The following is a 22,203-nucleotide window of genomic DNA, read 5'->3' on the forward strand; positions in this document are numbered from 1 at the left end:
CTTCTAGGGAGCAACAACTTAGCAACCAGGAACAGCCACCAAGTGCCACCAGGTGTGGCCCCAAAACAATAATAACAAATACATACATAACACATATCCACACGGGTTTCTTCTTATTGTTTCTTCTTAGGAGTCGGGGGCCACACATGGCAATGCTGAGGGTTTACTCATGGCTCTGCACTCAGCAATCACTTCTGGAAGGGTTTGGGGGATCTTATGTGGTGCTGGGGATTGAACACAGATCAGCCACATAAAAGGCAAGTGCGGGGCTGGAGCAATAGCATAGCGGGTAAGGTGTTTGCATTGTATGTGGCCGACCCAGGTTCAATTCCCAGCATCCCATATGGTTCCCTGAGCACCGCCAGGAGTAATTCCTGAATGCAGAGCCAGTAACACCTGTGCATCGCCGGGTGTGACTCAAAAAGAAAAAAAAAAGGCAAGTGCCCTACTTGCTGTAATGTCTCTCTAGCCCCCGGTCTCTCTGGTTTTTATATATGGCTATGTATCTTATTTATTGACATGTAATTAATGTATAAGACTATACTAAATTTAAATCAGCTTAAGATGTGCCACACATGGTCTACTATATATGTATCAACTATGAAGTGATTGCCAAAATATCATTCATCACCTTACATTAAGATTTTTATTCTTGGGCTGGAGCAATAGCACAGTGGGTCGGGCGTTTGCCTTGCATGCAGCCCACCCAGGTTCGATTCCCAGCATCCCATATGGTCTCCTGTGCACTGCCAGGAGTAATTCCTGAGTGCAGAGACAGGAATAACCCCTGTGCATCGCTGGGTGTGACACAAAAAGAAAAAAAAGATTTTTATTCTTATGAGAATATCTAAGTGTTATAAATCTTAAGAGACTTGTCATTGTTATTATTGTTATTTTTGGGGGGCCACACCCACCGAGGCTCAGGGCAGATAACCAGAAATTACTACTGGTGATGCTTGGGGGACCACATGGGATGCCGAGGATCAAACCCAGGTTGGCCACATGCAAGGCAAATGCCCTCCCCGTTGTACATGCCTTTTTAAAGATAAATGAACCAAGGAACAGTTGTCCAACAGTATTTAAATACATAATGGGAGGACCAGAGGGACAGCCCAACGGGTTCAGGCACTTGCCTTTTATGTTCCGTCCCAGATACACATAGCTTGGATATTCTGGAACTGGTGAGCTGGAATCTCACAGGTCCTTCCCAACATACCAGGCTCACGCTAACTCTACCCCTTGCTTCAAGTTCAAATTCAGAGACACGGGGTAGAGGAAGGAGCTGTGTGGGGTAAGGAAAGGGGCTTGTGAAGGTTGAGAGCACCAGAGATTGTCTTCTTTTCCTCATTTTTTCTATTGTCTGGTACATCTCTTGACTATTTTAACTTTTCTCCCAAGTTTACTTAAGTTTCTGTCTTAGAATCTTTCTTTTTTATCTTAGTTCCCTGTCCCAGGAAATTAGTCGTTAGAATAACTTTTCAACAGAGGAGGAAGAGGAAGGCGTGATCTCTAAGGTCCAGTTGAAATCACTCCTGGTGGTACTCAGGGGACCATATGGGACATCAGGGTTCAAACCTGCACCCGACCCATTATAGTATCGTTCTGGTCCCTCTGTGTGTGTGTGTGTGTGTGTGTGTGTGTGTGTGTGTGTGCGCGCGCGCGCATGTGTCTAACTTAATCCCTTCTCTTTACCAAACCCCAGAGCACTCCAAAAATTTAGAAGTACTCTCTGGAATTAGAAAAAGCTAAAACAGGGGCCAGACAAATAGTACATTGTGGAGCTACTTACCTTGAATGTGGTCAACCCAGGTTCGATACCCTTACTGCATATGGTCCCTCAAGTCCTGCCAGGAATAATTCATGAGCACAGAGCCAGGAGTAAGCCCTGAGCACCAATGAGTATGTTCCTGCTCTCCCGAAAAGAGAAAATGCCAAACCAAACTAGCCTAAGGTAGATAGTTGGAGGGTATGCCAATTCTCTCTGGGAGAAGCTGCCCCATGGCATTCTATTAGCTCTGAGGAGTCAAAGAGGAATTTTAAGAACACTTGTACAGACAAGGACTCCAGCCCTAGCAGGGCTTTATAGGCCAGTGAAGACTGCACAAAAGAATCCCTCTTGACTTCCAGCTTCTACACTAAAAATCATACACCCATGTCAGGTCATCACCATTTTCTGTACACATGAGGTTTATGTTTATTGTAATGTTCCTCTTTAATAGCCACGTCCACTTGCTCACATACCAAATTCCGCAGGCTGGATATGTCGTTCCCAATGTTCTCCCTTTCGAAATCCAACATGCCATTTCGTCGGTAAAGATACAAAGAGCACCTGGCCCAGACAAGGTCAGACCTGAACACCTGAAGAACTTACTGTCAGTACTCATCAATACACTGGCTCGGCTCTTCACACGCTACCTGTCTGAATGCAAGGTTCCATCTCAATGGAAAACCAGCAGGACTGTATTACTATACAAGAAGGGAGATATCCACGACATTGGCAACTACTGCCCAATCTGCCTATTGTCTGTCATCTACAAACTGTTCGCTCGAGTCATCCTGAATAGAACTGGCAGAACACTAGATGAAGGACAACCATGCGAACAAGTCAGGTTCCGAAAAGGATTCAGCACCATCAACCATATCTACACTATACCAAGCTCATTGAGGTTTCTCGGGAGTTCAAGATGCCGCTCTGTCTAACGTTCATTGATTTAAAGAAGGCCTTGGATTCTGTTGAGACGGAAGCGGTCATCAAAGCCCTAGCCAATCAGGGCGTACAAACTCAATACATCAGGATCCTCCGTGAGCTCTATTACGGATTCACTACCAGGATCTCACCATTCTACAAAGAAGTAACCATCCATGTCAAGAGAGGGGTTCGGCAGGGTGATACCATTTCACCAAAACTCTTCAGTGCCACCCTCGAGAACATCATGCGATGACTGGAATGGGAAGGAATGGGAGTGAAGATAGATGGTCGGCAACTATACCACCTCTGCTTTGCTGATGACATGGTTCTAATAACACCAAACATCAGCCAAGCAGCACAAATGCTAACTGACTTCGACCGTGAGTGTGGAAAGGTCGGATTACAACTGAATCTCACAAAGACAATGTTCATGAGAAACAGTCTTGTTCTTGATGTTCCATTCACTCTCAACGGAACCACCATCTCCAAATGCAACAGTTATATATACCTAGGTCGAGAAATCAACATGATAAATGACCTGGCACCTGAGTTACGCAGGAGGAAGAGAGCGGCTTGGAATGCCTTCAAGAGCATTGAAGAAATAACTAAGAGGACAAAGAACCTCCAGCTCCGAGCACATCTCTTCGATTCCACTGTTATTCCTGCATTAACATATGCCTCAGAGACCTGGGCCCTATGAAAGCAGAATGAGAACGCTATTCAGGTCTCTCAAAGAGGAATCGAAAGAGCTATGCTTGGAGTATCATGCTTCACTCAAATGAGAGATAGAATCTGGAGTTCTGATCTCCGTCAATGCTCAAGAATCAGGGACGCTGTCTCATTTGCCAAGGCATCAAAAGTCAGATGGGCTGGACGTGTAATGAGGTTTAGAGACGACCACTGGACTAGAGCCATTACTGACTGGATTTCATGGGACATCAAAAGATCGCGTGGACGCCCACCTACAAGATGGTCAGACTTCTTCGTCAAGACTCTGAATGATCGGTTTGAGGCTCTGCATGTTCCTAGAATGAGCAGATGCCATTGGGCTACGCTAGCACACAACAGGGATGAATGGAGATGTTACTGGCACCCGCTCGAGTAAATCAATGAGTAATGGGGTATCAAGTGATCAAGTATGTTCCTCAAATACGCATGCTCCACATTCTCCTTCATGAATATGCACGAGTTTCCTGACACTACTAGATTATATGTCCTCCCTCCTCTCTCTCTCTCTGTCTCTCTCTCTCTCTTTCTCAAGACCAGGCTTCTTACTCCGTTTCGTTCAGTAAAGCCCCTCTTTTCCAGCTGTTGCTATGCTTCTTCTAGGATGACAATGCTAATAGATTTTTTGCTTTTGTTTCAGAACATCATCCCCTCCATACACAGCAGTGCACAGAACCAGAACTTCACGCTTCGTCTTCATACCACATCAGACCTAGTGAAGAAATAGGATTCATGGACAAAGTCAAAAGCCCAGGAATATTCCCAGGAACACACACTCTCTGACCTCCCTGATGAGAACTTCAGATATTGAAAACTGGAAGAGGATTCAAACAAGGCAGGTGAAAACAGGAGAAAACTTCAATCAGGAATGATCATACTAGAGGCCATAGCAATAGCAGAGCAGGTAGGGTGCTTGCCTTGCATGCAGTTAACCTGGGTTCAATTCCCGGTATCCTATATGGCCATGAGCTCACCATGAGTACTCCCTGAGTGCAGAGCCAGGAATAAACCCTGAGCATAGGACTGGAGAGACAGTACTATGTGGGGTAAGGAATTTTCCTTGCATGTAGCCAACGCAGGTTCAATGCCCAGAATCCCATATGGTTCCCCGAGCACCACTAGGAGTAATTCCTGAGTGCATGAGCCAGGAGTAACCCCTGTGCATTGTCGGGTGTGACTCAAAAAAAAAAAAAAAAGAAAAAGAAAAGAAAAGAAAGAAAGAAAGCCCCTTCATAATAGGAAAATGAGGAACTAGGAGATAGTAAGTATAGTGAGTAGGGCACTTACCTTGTATGTGGCTAACCTGGGTTTGATCCCTAGTGTCCCTTATGGTACCCTGAGCACTGCCAGGCATGATCTCTGAATACAGAGACAGGAATCAGCCCTGAGCATCAATTGGGTATGCCCCACCACCACCACCACCACCACCGAAAAAAAAAAAAAAAAGAGAGAGAGAGAGAGAATAAGAAAACAGGGCTGGAGAGATAGTTCAGTGAGTAGGGGACTTGTCTTATATGCAGCAGAACTGGGTTTAGTCCCTGGCACCTTCTCTGAGCCCTGCCAGGAACTTCCACCACTGGGTGTGGTCCTAAAGCCAAAAGGAAAAAACAAAAAAGAACAGGGGCTGGAGTGTTAGTACAGTGGAGAGGGTGGACCTGGATTCAATCCGTGGCATCCCATATAGTACCCCGAGCTTGCTTGAACGCAATAAGATCTAAAGACTGTTTGGTGTTGTCCCCAAACAAAATAAGAATAGGGCCAGAGAAATAGTACAGGGGGTAAGCCTTAAGGCTCCAGAGTTGCACGTGGCCGACCCTGGTTCGATCGCTCTCACACTATACCCTGTGACCGGCCCAGGGTCATTCCTGAGCATAGAGCCAGAAATAGGCCCTGAGCACTGCTGGGTGTAGCCCAAGGCCTCCCTGCTCCCTGCCAAAGAAACAAAACCAAGAATATTTAAAACTAAGAGCAGTGATACCCAGAGTTCACTCTATTCATATTTTTTCATCTCAAACGTAAATGTAGAGAGAGGAAAACGCTTCACCAGTACCTCTTACTTCACCCAGACCCCACAGTAAATGTTTTTACCTTCTTGGTCAGTTTTCTATAGAAGGCGCTAAGTTTCCTTTCAGGCTGGCCTTTCAGGTATAAGATGTGTCCAGACAAAGTAATTGTCTTTTTGTAATAACCATACTGCCGCACAGGAGATTCATTTTCTCTTCCAGGCTCGATGCTTGGAGACTGGCAAATAACCAAATTCACATTAGACACCACAAGAAAAGGCTTAATAATAAAACGTATACCTCTACACATGAAAGGGGCCAGTAAAAACCGAGCAACTGACTACAGTGGACAGGTGCCTGTCTTGCAAATGGCCAACTGGAGTTTGATCCCTGGTACTTCATGTGGTCCCAAGTTCTGCTAGGGGTGACTCCTGGCACAGAGCCAGGAGCAAACCCTGAGCACTGACAAGTGTGGCCCCCAAACCAAAAAACAATCCAAAAAAAATCCAAAACTGAGCAACTCCCCAAATGGGCTTAAATTTCTCCCTTTAATTAATTGTACTTGAAGACCAAAGATGTTGGTGGGGAGGGCAGGGAGAGTCAGATGGGGTATTACCTGAGAGGGTTTTGTAAAGGTATAAAGGTCATGCAGGGGCCCTAGTGGTAGCACAACAGAGCCAGGAGTAACCCTGAGCCTTGCTGGGTGTGGCCCTAAAACAAAATACCAAGGGGTGGTCAGGGCTTATTCCTGACTCTGCACTCAAGGTTCACTCCTAGTAAGCTCAGGGGTCTTTGTTTTGTTTTGGGGTCACACCTGGTAATGTCCAGAGGTTACTCTTGGTCCCAGCTCAGTAATAACTCCTGGCTGTGCTCTGGGGGCCATAGGTGATGCCTGGGATTGAACCCAGGTCAGTCACTGTGCAAGGCAAGCACCCTACCTGCTGTACTCCAGCTCATATCATGAAGATTTTTAAGTTGCTGCCTGGTTAAGATTATTATATATATTTTTTAAATGCTTTCTAGGGGGGCTGAAGAAACAGTCGTACGTAATCCTTCACACCACACCTCACACACAGCACGTAGGGCATTTGCTTTGCATGAACCGACCCAGGTTCGAGCCCCAGCATTTTTTATGGTCCCACAAATACCGCCAGGAGTAACTGCTGAGTTCAGAGCCAGGAGGAACCTCTGAACATCGCTAGGTGTGCCCCACTCCCACCAAAAAAATGCTGTCTTGGGGCGTGAGCAATAGTACAGCAGGCAGGGCGTTTGCCTTGCATGCAGCTGACTCGGGTTTGATCCCCAGTACCTCATATGGTCCCCTGAGCCCCTGAATGATCTCTGAGCACAGAGCCAGGAGTAAGCCCTAAGTACTGTCAGGTGTGGCCTCAAAATCAAATTAAATAAATAATAAAATTCGAAATAAAATGCTGTTTTACCACTGACAGGTGGGATCTTCAGGCACCTCCAGGGATATAGTCTTACAAATAAATATTTCTTTCTACATGTAAATAATTCCTAAAGGACACCATCGGAAACCCAGCTCTCAGAGTCTGGCCTATGAAACAGTCCACATGTGTATGGAGACATACATGTTTGGGGGCTGGCAAGTTTTGCTTCTCTGCAGGTAAGATAAGAACACTGGTCTGAGAGCTGGAGTGATAGCACAGTGGAGAGGGCATTTTCCTTGCATACAGTCAACCTGGGTCCAATCCCCGGCATCCCATATGATCCCGAGGACCACCAGGAGTCATTCCTGAATGCAAAGCCAGGAATAACCCCTGCCCATCGCCGGGTGTATCCCAAAAAGCAAAAAACAAAACAAAACAAAACAAAAACCAAAACACTGGTCTGGAAGTTAAAGAATTTTGTCCTCCTAAAACTACTTACCAAAAAATTGTCTCTGGCAAATTCCTTTGTCTCTTGGAATTTTGATTTTCTATCCTGCAAAATTCAGAACAGAATACATATTTAAAAAAAATACATCTTGGGGCTGGAGCAATAGCACAGTGGGAAGGGCGTTTGCCTTGCACACTGCCGACGTGAGTTCAATTCCCGGCATCCCATATGGTCCCCTGAGCGCTGCCAGGAGTAATTCCTGAGGGCAGAGCCAGGAATAATCCCTGTGCATTGCCAGGTGTGACCCAAAAAACAAAAACAAAAAAAAATACATCTTGGGCTTGGAGAGATAGCACTGGAGTTAATTCACCTACTTTGTATGCAGGTGACCCCAGTTCGACATCCACCAGCACACGGTCCCCTAAACACCATGGAAGCACCGCCAGCACCCTCATCCCCAGCACAGAGTTTGGACTAGCTCCCAGCACCAACAGCTTTGCTGTGCCCTCCCCCACCTCTATCTTAAACTTTACCTGCCATTCCTGTCATTTCTGGGTGGGTTCAAGGCTGTCTGGAAGTAACACATTTACAAGTATATCCCTATTCTCTTCAGATTCTGCTAAGCTTAGTTAAGAGTCTGGAGTTTAACAAAAATAAATGCCTTATTACAAATGGGAAAAAAACAAACAAAAGTGTGGAGGGGCTGGAAAAATACTACAGCAGGTAGGGCACTGGCCTTGCACATGGCTAACCCGGGTTGGATCACCAGGGATCCCCGTGACTCCCCAAGCACAGCCAGGAGTGATTCCTGATTGCAGAGTCAGAAGTTACCCCTGAGTGTTGCCAGGTATGACCCTCAAAAAAAGTCTGGAGGTTAGAATAATTCATAGGTTTAGTGTAAAGTTAACACACACTAGGAACTGGGTAGTAAGAGGGGATGGATGGAACAGAGGGTAGGATGTTTGTCTTGCATGCTGCAGACCTGGGTTTGATCCCAGAATCTGATATGGCCCTCTGAGCACCATCAAGAGTAATTCCTGAGTAACCCCTGAACATTGGTGGGTGTGGTTCAAATCAAAAACAACAACAAAAAGTTAATCTGGAGGGGCCAAAGCAATAGTACAGCAGATAGGGCATTTGCATTGCACTTGGCCAGCCCAGGTTCAATTCGATCCCTGGCAGGAGTAATTCCTGAGCACAGAGTCAGGAGTAACTGCTAAGAATCACTGGGTATGGCCCCAAAGCAAACAATTCCCCCACCACCACCAAAAATGGGGGAGGGGCTAGAAAAACTGAATCACTGAACAGATTTAATCTGCAAGGTCTCCATCCTACCATTTCTCAATACTAAAAGAGTTCTAATATTTCTCCTGCCACTTCTATTAATCCAAATACTAACAGGGATGGTAATAATAATCTGGAGTCTTTTATTTTTTGGCTTTTTGGGTCATACCTAACGATGCTTAGGGCTTACTCCTGGCTCTGCATTCAGGAAATATTGCTGGCAGTGTTCGTAGGACCATATGGGATGCCAGGGATCTAATGTGGGTCAACCATGTGCAAGGCAAACACCCTATCCACTGTATTATCACTCAACCCCTGGACTTCTGTTTATTTGGTATTGGTTTTTTGGGTCACATCCAGCGATGCTTAGGGGTCACTCCTGGCTTTGCACTCAGGAATCCTTCCTCGTGGTGCTTGCGGGATCACATGAGATGTCAGGGATAGAACCGGGATCAGTCGCGTGCAAGGCAAATGCCCTACCCAATGTACTATCGCTCTGGCCTCCAGGCCTGAGGTCTTAACCATTCCCTGATTTATCTATTTTTAGGGAATATTTTAATTTAGGAAATATGCTTTGCTTTGCATGCAGGACTGGTTCCATCCCTAGCGCCTCATTGGTCTGGTTCTCTGAGCACCATGTGGAGCAAGCACTTTCAGGTGTGGCCCAGAAGCCGAGCAGAAACAATGAAAGAGCTGAAAAGACAATGCAGGGGCTAGGAGCTGGCCTTATATGTGGTTGACCCCTGTTTGATCCCCCAGAAAAAACAAGAGCTCCTCTTCCTTGCGGCTTTCCACGCGGCCTTGTTCTTACACCTGATTTGGGGGTGAGTCTGGGATGCTGACGGCCTGTTGCCACATGCTTCACTCAAGGAAGCAAACTTAACTCGGCCAGAAGGCCAAGCAGAGGAAATCCAAATTTTAAGTTAGCAGGAATAACAAACTCTAGTACACCACTCCCTCTACCCTTGTTTTCTCTCTTCTCTTACAAGAAAAAATATTAGCTTGAAGCAAAGAACCACCCCCAGCAATAGTAAATGCAAACAGATTGTGTTTTAGGGGGTGGTAGGGACTGAGGCCAACTAGGACAGAGTGTGGGGTGTACCCGAAGATGGTGTGGCTCAGTTCCAGCTGACTGTAAACTTGTAGAAATATGAGTGGGCCCCGTGCAACCAACTTTTCCACTCTTTCAAGAAAGCTGAAATCCCAGATCTGCGTGTGAAATCTCACAATTTCCATGTGCAATTTACAGACATTAAAAATGATTTTTTGCGGGAATGAATCAATAGTACAGCGGGTAGGACGTTTACCTTGTACACGGCCAACCCGGGTTCAATTCCCAGCATCCATGTGGTCCCCCGCCAGGAGTAATTCCTGAGTGCAAAGCCAGGAGTAACCCCTGAGAATCGCTGGGTGTGACCCAAAAAGAAAAAAAAAAGATTTTATTTTTGTTCTGCCTTTTAATTTTCAAGCTGAGGAATTTGGTCTTTTGGGTGTTGGTGGTTTTACTGAGGTCACACCTAGTGATGTTCAGGGGTCACTCCCAGTGCAGGGGCTCCCCACATGCAATGCATGACTGAAGCCCATTGAGCCATCTCTGGCCTCGGCTGCAGAAATTGTTCTATGAGAACCCAATCACATCCTTTCAGGAACATGTCTATTAAGAGGCAAGGTTAATTACAAGGGCCAAGTTCTGGTGATTATTCAGTGGGTTGAGCTCAACGAAACCACAATGGTGATACACACAAAGGCACCAGGTGGGGGCATCTCTCTGGGCATTAGTTTCCTTTTCTCAAAGGTGGCGATACAAAAGCCATGTCTGAGTCAGCTGTGGAGCAATAAGGTCATTAACCAAAGTGTTGGCAGTGACATGCTTTAACATGCTTTGACCTGTTTTTCTCATAACAGAATTCTTTGAGCTAAGTTCTATTAAACAAATATCTAGGAGATTAGAAAAATGGAGTCAGATAGCAAACAATTACCCAGTGAGCACAATATGCTTTTTATTTACTTTTTGGTTTGGGGGCCACACCCCGCAATGCTTACTCCTGCCTCTGTGCTCAGGTATCATTCCTGGGAGAGCTTAGGGGAAAATATGGGGTGCCAGGGATTGGGATCAAACAAGGGGCAGTCACATGCAAGGCAAGCACCCTATCTGCTGTAGACAAAGCAGGTTCGACAAAGTGCTATTTTAATACCACTAACTAGCACCATACCATACGGACTCTAGTGGAGGGCAGACACACTTTGTCCCCATATGTATGACATAAATTCAAACTTTTAATATTGTTTAGCGATAGCACAGGAGGTAGGGTGTTTGCGTTGCACGTGGCAGACCCGGGTTTGATTCCTCCAACCCTCTCGGAGAGCCCAGCAAGCTACTGAGAGCATCTCCTGCACGGCAAAGCCTGGCAAGCTACCCGTGACGTATTTGACATGCCAAAAACAGTAACAAGTCTCACAATTTGTTGTGAGATGTTACTGGTGCCCACTGGAGCAAATCGATGAACAACGGGAGGACAGTGACAGTGACTTTTGTTTAAAAATAAAAGGAACTTTTCTTTCCATGGGCTTTGCTTAATCTTCTGGATAACTCAGGGCTATTCGGATGAAACCTTGCGTGTGGATTCCACCAAAGCACCACTTCCAATAGATGGCAGAGCTGCAGACAGAAGTATAACATACCTCACACAAAAGTGGTTTGCTTTTGGTGCTACTCACTTAAAAAGTAACAAGCAGGCTGGAGCCTGAGCTCAGTGGGCTGCAGCTGGGAGCTAGGAGCCCTCACACAAGCGGAACAACAAATAATGAAAAAGCACTACTGAATGAAGTTCCATTCTGTTTGAAACAACAGATGTGAAATATCATTCCAACATAAAATATGAAGATACAGTAGAGCATGTCTGCAATCAATCTAATGGCTCATGGTCACCCTGGGCGTGCCTTTAGTGCTAAAAGATGACGAAGTCTGGTCCTCAAAAGCACTGTCTTGCTTAGATCATAGACAGGGGCGGGGCGGGGCGGGGTCTGGGCGTTGGTGGTGTTGGTGGTAGAGGTGTGGGAGAGGTGGGGACTTCGGGGGTGGGGTGGGGAGTGGTTCCAAGGGAAAGAAAAGGTGGATTATAAACTAGTGGACGCCAGAAAGAATAAAATTCCTTCTGGGCTGGTTCCCTGATGGACGCCCTGTCTATCCAGCTATCTATCTGCAAACCTAAACAATGCAGTCATGGTCGGGCTTTTGCGGGAAGGTGTCTTTAGGATGTCCTTAGCCTTTGGAGCAAGGGCAGTTTCCTTGTCTAAAACTGATCGTTGGGGCTGGAGCGATAGTACAGTACAGCGGGTAGGGCATTTGCCTTGCACGCGGCCGACCCGGTTCGATTCCCAGCATCCCATATGGTCCCCCAAGCACCGCCAGGAGTAATTCCTGAGTGCAAAGCCAAGAGTAACCCCTGTGCATCACCGGGTGTGACCCAAAAAGCAAAATAAATAAATAAAACTGATTGTTGGCCGCTTCAAACACACACAGTCACTGGGTCCTTGATTCCAAAGGACAGACCAACAGTGATCGTGATAGAGGCTTGGGCAAAGTTTTCCTCACGGGTCTCTTAACAGCACTGTTGGTCTCGCTTTTGGACGAAGGCGAGGACTTGCCAAGTCCTGCTCCCTCCACACTGGGCCCCCGAGGCCCCGCGACCCCTCGCTCGCCCTCATCCTCATTCCCATTGAAGCTCGCCGGGGCTGCTAAGGACCCCCTCGAGGGGCGCGGATCTGGTTCAGGATGTGCAACACCAACTGCAAGAGGGAGACCCAGAGTTCGATGCCCCGCTCGTGAACAAAAGGGGGAAAAAAAAGGAAAAGGGAAAAAGGCCCCTACGGATTCCTTCTTGGCCCAGTCGTGCATAATCTTCTGGAACTTGAGGAGTCCAGGGGCTGGAGAACGATCACGATCCCGCACACTCTTCTGCACAGACGGGGTCGCGGGATGCCTCCGGCGAAGCAGCCAGGACTTCGGCTCCTGCTCCCCGACCCCTTCGGTGGATTCCGGGACTGTTAGAAAAGTCCTGGACGTCTGCCGGCGGAGCTGGGCCGGCCGCAACTCCGGCCCCAGGGACCCGGGCCTGGAATCCCGCCCCCCGGACCGCGGTCGCCGGAACACCCGCCCGGACCGCGATTCCGAGGCCGCGAGCTCCGGGCGGTCCTTGCGGGAGCCGTGCCGACTTCCGCTTCCGGCCGGCCGGGGCGCTGCGCGGAAGCTCGGCCGCAGCTCGGGCCGCTCCCGCTCCGCGTCCATCCGTCGGGGTCGCGCGACTGCGCCTTCCCGCGTCAGCTCCCGCCGCAGCCCGGCCCGGGGCTGACGCAGCGCCGAGTCGGCAGCCCGTGCACAAAGAGTGGCGGTGGGAGTCGGAGTCATGGCAACGACCCCCGGCAGCCCCCCGTCGCCGCCGCCTTCGCCGCCGCCCCGGGCCCCGGAAGGCGCCGCCGGGCCCGGCCCACGCCCGGAACGGGACCCTGAGGGCGCGCCGGCCGCCCCCGAGCCGCCCAGCCCCAGCGCCGCGCCGCCCGAAGCCGTCCCGACGCCTCCCGCCGCGGCCGCAGCCGCAGCCGTCGGGGCCGCGCCGAGCCCCCAGCCGAGCCCGCAGAGGCCGCAGAGCCCCGCCGCCTCCCGCCTCGGGCCCGAGACGTTCCGCCAGCGCTTCCGCCAGTTCCGCTACCAGGACGCGGCGGGGCCGCGGGAGGCGTTCCGGCAGCTGCGGGAGCTCTCCCGCCAGTGGCTGCGGCCCGACATCCGCACCAAGGAGCAGATCGTGGAGATGCTGGTGCAGGAGCAGCTGCTCGCCATCCTGCCCGAGGCGGCGCGGGCCCGGCGGCCGCGTCGCCGCACCGACGTGCGCATCACCGGCTGAGCGGCGGGGCCGGCGAGCTGCAGCCTCCGGCGCGGGGGTCGCGCCGCGGGGACCGGGGGACGCTGAGTTGGGGGCACCTCCCGCGCGGCGCCGTGCCCCTGCCGCAGACCCGTGACTGTCCTCGCCCCACTTATTGCCCGAGCCCGTTTCTAGTTGCGCTTTCCGGCCCGATGGCGAAACGGTTCGGAGTGGATGAGAATTAAACAAACAAACCTGTTTCCTATGCGCTTGGCTTTCGTTGGCTTCTGTGGGATTCGGTGTTGGCTGGGCCTGTGACGCCGCCACTTCCGGGCACTGTTTCTCCTCCTCGCCCCCTGGGACCCGATTTCCTTTGTGTAGCCGGACCGTGGGTACCTGAGGGTCCCAGTAGCCTTGCTTTTAAATTTACTCCGACCTCCCTCTCAGCAGAAGCTCTTTGTTCTGCCCGGAGAGACAGAAGTCTGGCTGGGGTGGGTGGTTGGAGCAGGCAAAGAGCCGGTTCTTGGACTTGACTGCCCTCTGCTACAGCAGCCCGTCGCTGGACGCAGCACCCGAAAGGTCCATGGAGAAAGCTTTAGTCAGACATGTTTAATGCAGGTCCTTTATTTGGACAGTTGCTTATGAATTGCTTGTTTTTTTTTCAAGACTCACCTCCCTGCTATGTTAGGCCACTAGAAGGATTTAAGTAGAATGGGTGTAAAGAAATTGATCACTTACGTTGCTGGAGCTACTTATTTTTTTGGCCTTTGAGTCATACCCAGTGGTGTTCAGGACTTGAATCTTGTCTCTGAGCTCAGGGATAACTCCCGATGGGCTCAGGGGGCCATAGAAGATACTTACTTTATTCTCACATGCCTTCCCTCATATATATGTGTGTATGCATGATGGGTATATATATATATATATATATGTGGGCTGGAGCGATAGCACAGTGGGTAGGGCATTTGCCTTGCACAGAGCCGCCTGAGGTTCGATCCCTCCGTCCCTCTCAGCCTGGCAAGCTACTGAGAGTATCCTGCCCACAAGCTCCCCATGGCTTACTCGATATGCCAAAAACAGTAACGAAGTCTCACAATGGAGACGTTACTGGTGCCCGCTCGAGCAAATCGACAAACGATGGGAGCAGTTCTACGGTGCTACATATATATTTGGGACTGGAGAGTACTGCGTTCAATCCCTATTACCCCATATGATCCTCCAAGCCATGCCAGGAGTGACCCCTGAGCATTGCCTGGTGTGGCCCAAACCATGTTTTTTTTTTTTTTTTGTCACTCTTTACAGTGCTCCGGGGCTAATCCTGGCTTGGAAGGTCAGAGGACCTACTCAGCAGAAACGGATCCAACCCTCACCTTGTGTATTTGAACATCTCCCAGCCTTCCCTTAATTTTTGTATTTGATTTTTGTGTTTGTTTTTGGGCTACACCTGGCCATGCTCAGGAATTACTCCTCCCTCTGCAATCAGGAATTACCTCTGGCAGTGCTCGGGGGACCATATGGGATGTCAGGGATCAAACCTGGATCAATCACTTGCCAGGCAAGTGCTGCAGGCACACCTGGCAGTGCTCTGGAGCTACTCTTGGCTTTTTGTTCAGGGTCTCTTTGTGGAACCATGTTTTGCCAGGGATGGAACTGGGGTCAGCCAAGATAAGGCCTTAATCGTAACCTCTTTAGAGGAAAATTCTGCCCGAAGTATTACTTGCTGAATCAGAGGTCCCTGACAGCAGTGAGTGCCATCTCCTTTATATAAAGGAGAAACCTCCTTCCTTGCACTTGGTTTAACAATGCAGCAAATAAGCTCTTACCACAGGGAATGAGCCAGCCTGGGTTAGAGACTGGTATGAGGCACCTTGCTTTATTAAAGTAAAACTAAAACTTTGTCAGCTTTATTAAAGATAATAAAATGAGTTTAAAGTATTGCACACTTCCTTAGAATTCAGTATCCTTTTTTAGGGGCTGGAGGGAGAGTACAGTGAGTAAGATGCTTACCACAACACGGTTGACCTGGGCTCAATCCCTGGCACCTGATATGGTCCACAGAGCCCACCAAGAAATACCCATGAGCACTGCCCAGTGTGGCCCCATTCCAAAAAAAAAAAAAAAAAAGTGGAGCCAGAACGATAGTATAGAAGGTAAGACATTTGCGTTGCACGCGACTGACCGGGGTTTGATCCCCGGTACCCTTTGTGGTCCCCCAAGCATCGCCAGGAATAATTTCTGAAGAGCCGGGAGTAACCCCTGTGCATAGCCAGGTGTGACCCAAAAAGCAAAAAAAAAAAGAGAATTTGGTATCTTTTGGGAGTCCACATGTAGCTCACTGTGGGAGGTGGCAGGGGAGGAACTGCTCACTTCAGTGGTGCTCGGAGAATGAAGCTGGGCCTGGCAAAACAGCGTCAACCTGGATTTAGAATCTTTGAGTTTGCATCTGCCTCTCTTCAGGAGATAAATACTAAGACCAGGACCAGTGTTTACCAAAGTGAGCATATGGCCCCCCTTCTCCTCTCAACCCCTCAGGAGACACAGCATCGGCTGAGCGGGGGTGGTGATAGTAGTTTCATGAGACCTTAAGTGCAACTGAGGCTTCTTCCTTTTTCCTGGAAAGAGGATGATAGGCAAAATAAATCTGGGAACCTTTGGCTACTAAAAGCATTAAAGGCTTCTTTAGAAGACAATATTTATGGAAAAGTAAGTAATGCATGCTCAAAAACTTAGCAATAAAACCCTGTTTTATTTTTTCCAAATACAGAAGTTTGCATTTTAGCAAATATTGCTCCAAAGCAACATTTCTCTATGTAGCGCTTCTGTCCTGTCCTAATGATGCGTAAACAGATACATATCCACAGTGCTGACTCAGCAAAGGCCCACCATCACTTACAATGATGACTCAAACCAAAACTTTTTGTCAAGGCAATGTTTTATAGAGGGATAGTTTTTCTCAAAAGAAAACTTAGGTAGTGTACATATTTCTAAAGGGTAACAGTAATATTCAAATAACAGTTTTCCAGTGCTCCAACTTGGGATTAATTCAACTTGACCTAGGAATTGGGGATGGAGCCCCTCAACATGGCTTTAAATTAGGCAAGCACATTGAGGTTATCAGAACTTGAAGTCTTCCCTGTTTCCCTAAGGACAGAAGTCCCAATGAGTGAAATGGGATTATTTCCTTTACAAAACTTAAACAATAAATCCAATGATGGCCACTTGGCAAAGCACTTCTGCTTCCATCTTGGAAAAAGACATAAAAGTGAAAAATCTTAAAGTTACAGCTTCCAGAGCGGGGGATAAAGTGAAAATCTTAAAGTTATAGCTTCCAGGGGCAGGGGATGTAGCTCACTGGTAGAGCACGCATTTTGCATGTGTGAGACGCTGGGTTCCATCTCCAACACCGCCAAAAAAAAGAGGTTTGACAGGTTTGACTTCCCAAGATGTGTTATTCAAATGTATTTTCAGAACAGAAAAAATTGATAATCTATAACAATCTATATTACAACAGTTATCACACCTCATAGTTGTGGCTAGAGAAAACCATCCCATTTTCTCTGCTTTTCAAACAAGTGTCACAATTTTTTTAATGTGGCTGTCTGCTGATTAATACCAAGTATAGATGCCACACTCCTTAAGGGTTTCTTCCGACACCAGAAACACCTCTGTTAGCAACAGGAAACAGCCTTTTGTAGAGGAATTGTGACAGCTTCATCACATGTTACAGCCACATGGAGTCCCTTTGGATAAGCTACAGCAGGATAACGTCCTAAATTCATAGTGTATCAAATGGTGAACAAATCACTAGACAGAACATTCCCTGAAACAGATCTTGGTAGAGACGTCTTGACCACACTGACCTGAGCCTTAAAGCCTCACCATTCATTCCAAAGGTTTCTGGAGTTCCTGTCATCACTACTGGGCTATTAACTACTTGACGTTTACATAGTAAATATTTGCAACTTATAATATTACAGATCTATAAACCCACTGTAAGTGTTAATGGACAACTGTGCTTTGATTTTTGCCTTTAATGGTAGGAATACTAAATGATGAAACAGGTCACGCCTCAAAGTATAGGACATTTTCTTGGACTCCGCCTAGTAAGGTAAAAAACAATATAGCAATTACACACGAACAGTAAAACCTGCAAGAGTAGCAAATATTGTCTCAAAAGGTACAAAGAGGTTATACCTTGACATTAAGCAGCATAATCACCTTGTTCTCACAAAATAATACAAATAGGACAATTTAAGATGTTAAAGGACAGTTAAACCATTCTGAAAATGCAACTACTGAACATACACAGCCTTCGGGGAAGGAGGAAGCGGTACACGTATAATCTGGTTTACAATATAAAATAAGGTAATTCCCCAAACCACATTCTTATAACAAATCTTTACAGTGAAAGAGTTCAAAAATTTGGGAAACCATTTTTGGACATTAAATAGAACCAGGAGACTGTCACAGGGTGGGTAGAAAATGTGTCTTCGGGTACCAGACCCTGCCTGCCTCAGTTAGGAATTCCTCCTAGATGCTTGGTACAGTGAAATTCTCGTCCCTCCACAGGTGGCAAGGGCTTGACTACCAAAAAAAGAAAAAAAAAAACCCGAAAAAACAAAACCAAAAACCCAGCCAATTCTGGGTTGAAAGCCTAGAGACCTTATCCCCAGTACCATGACATGCAAAGTGAAGGAATCCTCCGGAGAAGACAGGGTGGCCCGCGGAGAATGAAGCCGCAGGCTGCCCGCGGGCTGGCGAGAGGAACGGGTGCTTGCTGCCAAACCCACACCAGGTAGAAACCAAAGACTTGGTGTGTGCTCCACCATGGACAGGCAGGTCCATGAAATAATCTGCAAGCTGAACCCATGACTGCTTCCAACGACATTTTTTGGCTCTCATTCCATTTGTCATCAGTGGCACGATTTCAAGTGAAGTCTGTGCAAAAAGATCCACTCTCCATTCAGGGGTGTGTGCAGAAGAGGAGGGTCCTACCAGTCTCTCTGCGGCCTTCGGGGTTGGCTTTGCGATCAGAGTGCTCGCCTGTCCGGCAGCCAGCGGCCTCTCTGTCCAACGTCCAACTCATCCCCTGCCCAGATCTCTGAAGTCAGTTGGTGTCTCGTGCATTCGGCATGCTAGGTTTTATTTAAATATGTGAAGCTCCTCCTGCAGGTGCTCCAGGATTGTGCCCCCCACCAGCACGGGGGTGGGGGAATCTGAGGGGGGCGCGTCTCATGTTGAGCAGCAGAGTGCAATCTGCTGCACCTTGCCCAGGTCCGTCAGCAGCTGCTTGATGCAATGCTTGAGCTGTGGCAGCCGAGCCAGGGGCTCTGGGGGTTCCAGCTCCCCGGTGTAGTCCAGCCAGCTCTCCAACACTAGGCAGGAGAGAGAAACCTGGTGAGTCGCAACACTTGCAAGACCACCAAGAGAGTTCCCGCCACTCACCCACCTGGCTCCTGAACCGGGATGACCGTTTCAGGCGATCTCAACTCCCCACCCTCTCATCGCGCCTCCGAGCACAAAGCCTGCCCATCCACTTCCAAGAAGCAGAGTCCAGCAGGACTTTCTGCAACAACAGCAGCCACTGAGCATATAGCACTTGAAATGCAGGTAGTGCAATAGAGGAAGTGAACTTAAATTCTATTCAGTCATGCACAGCTAGCGAGTGACTACTGAGAGCTCCAGGGCTTAGAAAGGTCGAACGGAGCACCTTTCTCTGTGCTCCTGTTCAACTTCACAAGGCTTTCCTATGTGGAAAGCAGAAAGCCTGCTGTTAAGAAAATCAAGAATTGCAAGGGACATGAGATCATCTGTTTTTAAAGGTCTTCATAGGGGCTGGAGAGATAGCACAGAGGTAGGATGTCTGCCTTGTACACAGCCGATCCGGGTTTGATTCCTAGCATCCCATATAGTCCCCTGAGCACCGCCAGGAGCAATTCCTGAGTGCATGAGCCAGGAGTAACTCCTGTGCATCACCGGGTGTGACCCAAAAAAGGCAAAACAAAACAAACAAACAAAAAAAAACCAAAATTAAATTCTTTAGAAGAAGGCACCGGGGGCGAACAAATGGAGAGAAGGCCAAGGTCAGTTCCAACAGAGAGCACGAGGAGAGAGATACTGTCAGTCACCCCTCCCTGCGAAAAAAATTCTCTGATGGCCATTATTAACAGGCTCTGAGACAGCTGACAGAGGCAGGTACAGGAGAGAGCAGAGTGTGGGCAAGGATGTTTTGGTTTTAGGTTTTGGGGGACATCGTTCAGGGGCTACTCCCAGTCACTGCTGGGGAGGGAGGTGTGCAAAGCAAACTCTCAGCGGGCGCCCAGTGCTGCCATCGTGCTGGGGCGGGGAAGGTGCCTACCATCCAGCTCCTTCTCGATGGAGTCCATCCTGTGCGTAACTTCATCCTGAAGCGATTCCACATGGGTCAGCAGGTTGAACTGCCATTGGTGCTGGGAGCTCCGCAGCCCCTCCCCACCTCTGTCCAGCAGTTTCCGGGCAGGGGCTTCCTCCGGGAGGGCCTTCTTGGAGGTGTAGTCCCTCACCTGGGGAGGCAACAGCATTTCAGTTAGGAGGCATGGACAATTCCCCAAACTTGCTCCAACAGGTCAGTGTGTGCCGGCATCGGGAAGAAATAGCTTCAGTTCCAACTCTCCAGGTCCCTGACTTCTCGCTCCTCCTCCTCTCCCAGCACTGGGGGAGACGCACCTGTAGGTCCAATGCAACCACCTGACTGTGGGCTGAGCGGCCCAGTGCTGGGGGCTATAATCAGCTTCACAGCACCGTTTCCAGAGTCTAATGCTTAGCAGGTGCGAGTTACACAAATGAGTTATTTTGGGCAGGGGCCACACCCAGTGATGCCTGGCCTGGCAATAGAGGCAGAAGAGTTCCAGGCTCGAGATGGGAATACAGTGCTTGGGGGCACTAGGGCACACACAGTAGTGCTGAGGGGCATTAGCGTTGTACATACTTGATAGTGCTTGGGGGAGGGACTTAATATGTTTATGTAGTGCCAGGTGTCAAACTCTGATCTGCACATATGCTAGGCATACCATTTTGAGCTATCTCCTTAGTCCCCAAACTAGTTTTAAACATTAGCTCAAAATTCTTCAATCTTGCTAAATGTGGGCTGGAGAAAATGCTTCAATCTTGCTAAATGTGGGCCAGAGAGACAGTAAAAAGGTGGTTTTTTTTTTTGAGGGGGGCTTTTTTTGGGTCATACCTTATGATGTTCGGGGGTTACTCCTAGCTCTGCATTCAGGAACTACTCCTGGCAGTGCTCAGGGAACTATATGGGATGCCAGGGATTGAACCCTAGTTGGTTGCATGCAAGGTAAAAACCCTCCCTGCTACAGTCTCTGGCCACTAGTATTATAAATAATACTAGACTCTGGGGGCTGGGGGCTTGAGCGATAGCACAACAGTAGAGCATTTGCCTTGTGTGCAGCCGGCCCGGCCAGGCCAGGTTCGATTCCTCCACCCCTCTCAGAGAGCCCGGCAAGCTACCAAGAGTATCTCACCTGCACAGCAAAGCCTGGCAAGCTCCCCGTGATGTATTCAGTATGCCAAAAACAGTAACAACAAGTCTCACAATTTATTGTGAGACATTACTGGGCCCGCTCGAGCAAATTGATGAACAATGGGAGGACAGTGCTACAGTGCAGTGCTACTAGACTCTGGCCCCTAGTATTATTTTTTCGATCCTTGGGCCACAACTGGTGGTGGTGTTCAGGTGATCATACAGGGTGCCGAGGATTGAACCTGGGTCGGTTGAGCATAAGGTAAGTGCCCTATCTGCTCTGGCCCAAGTTAATTTTTATTTTGCTTTGTTTATGGGTCATACCCAGTGGTGCTCAGGGCTCACTCCTGGCTCTGACCTCAGGGATCAATCCTGATGGGGCTCAGGGGACCATATGGGGTACCGGGGATCGAACCTGGGTCAGCCAGGAACAAGGCCTTTCCTGGTGTACTACTGCACCAGCCTCCAGTAAATCTACTTTAAAGATCCTTTATACTCTTCCCTGGTTTGGGACCATGTGGAATGATGGGTCATACCCAGTGGTGCTCAGGGCTCACTCCTGGCTCTGACCTCAGGGATCAGTCCTGATGGGGCTCAGGGGACCATATGGGGTACCGGGGATCGAACCTGGGTCAGCCAGGAACAAGGCCTTTCCTGGTGTACTACTGCACCAGCCTCCAGTAAATCTACTTTAAAGATCCTTTATACTCTTCCCTGGTTTGGGACCATGTGGAATGGTACTGAGGATTGCTCCTGACAGTGCCGTGGAGACCATGAGATGCTGAGGACCGAACCCTCAGGCCCTCCCCCCCCCCCCCCCCCAGTCCATGACATGCCTTCACCCCTTGAGCTATTGTTTCTCTGGTCCTTACTTTATTCATTTACTTTTCTTACCTTGGGCTTGGGGGTGGGGGGGCACCCCTAGTAGTACTCGGTGGCTGTTCCTGGCTCTGTGCTCAGGAGTGACTCCTGGGAGTGTTCAGATCATTATGTGGTGCTGGGGACTGAACCTGGGTTGGCCTCTGGCAAGGCAAATGCCTTACCTCCTGCACTATCTCTCTGGCCCCTCCTCAACCCTGAGAGGTTGCTGAGGATGAAAAAATGTAAGGTTGACAGGAACACACCGAGCCAGCTTAGCCAGCTTGCCATTGATGAAAGGGCATCTTTACTCTGGCTGCCTGGCCTGGTTTTCAGTTTCCTGGTTTTCTGTTAATGGCCAGATGCACTATTAGGTGGCTGACCTCGCAGTAAGGTCGTAACCCTTTCCTGGGCCTGTGACCTCCACCT

The 22,203-nt window shown here is 48.7% G+C and overlaps 3 protein-coding genes across 6 annotated transcripts in view; 1 reads left to right on the forward strand and 2 right to left on the reverse strand.

The window, feature by feature from the left end:
- The window catches only part of CNBD2 (cyclic nucleotide binding domain containing 2), a 62,075-nt gene extending 49,126 nt beyond the window's left edge, over positions 1 to 12,949 (reverse strand). The window contains exons 1-2 of the mRNA XM_056121530.1: positions 12,413 to 12,949; positions 5,504 to 5,656 (exon numbers count right to left, since the gene is read on the reverse strand). Of these exons, the coding sequence (XP_055977505.1) occupies positions 5,504 to 5,656; positions 12,413 to 12,949 (690 nt within the window). The remainder of the gene's footprint in view (positions 1 to 5,503; positions 5,657 to 12,412) is intronic.
- Positions 12,759 to 13,659, forward strand: SCAND1 (SCAN domain containing 1). Its single transcript, XM_056121155.1, has one exon. It carries the CDS (start codon positions 12,948 to 12,950, stop codon positions 13,440 to 13,442), a length of 495 nt encoding a protein of 164 aa, XP_055977130.1. The 5' UTR covers positions 12,759 to 12,947; the 3' UTR covers positions 13,443 to 13,659.
- A 2,655-nt stretch (positions 13,660 to 16,314) lies between these two features.
- PHF20 (PHD finger protein 20) overlaps positions 16,315 to 22,203 on the reverse strand; it is a 108,642-nt gene continuing 102,753 nt past the window's right edge. For all 4 annotated transcript variants that reach the window (XM_056121154.1, XM_056121152.1, XM_056121151.1 and 1 more), the window contains 2 exons: positions 19,759 to 19,942; positions 16,315 to 18,775 (listed from right to left, as the gene is read on the reverse strand). In XM_056121154.1, coding sequence (XP_055977129.1) covers positions 18,633 to 18,775; positions 19,759 to 19,942 — 327 coding nt within the window. In that variant the 3' untranslated portion in view covers positions 16,315 to 18,632. The remainder of the gene's footprint in view (positions 18,776 to 19,758; positions 19,943 to 22,203) is intronic.

Source organism: Sorex fumeus, unplaced genomic scaffold (genome assembly GCF_029834395.1).
Source record: "Sorex fumeus unplaced genomic scaffold, SorFum_2.1 ptg000044l, whole genome shotgun sequence".
Taxonomy (NCBI): domain Eukaryota; kingdom Metazoa; phylum Chordata; class Mammalia; order Eulipotyphla; family Soricidae; genus Sorex; species Sorex fumeus.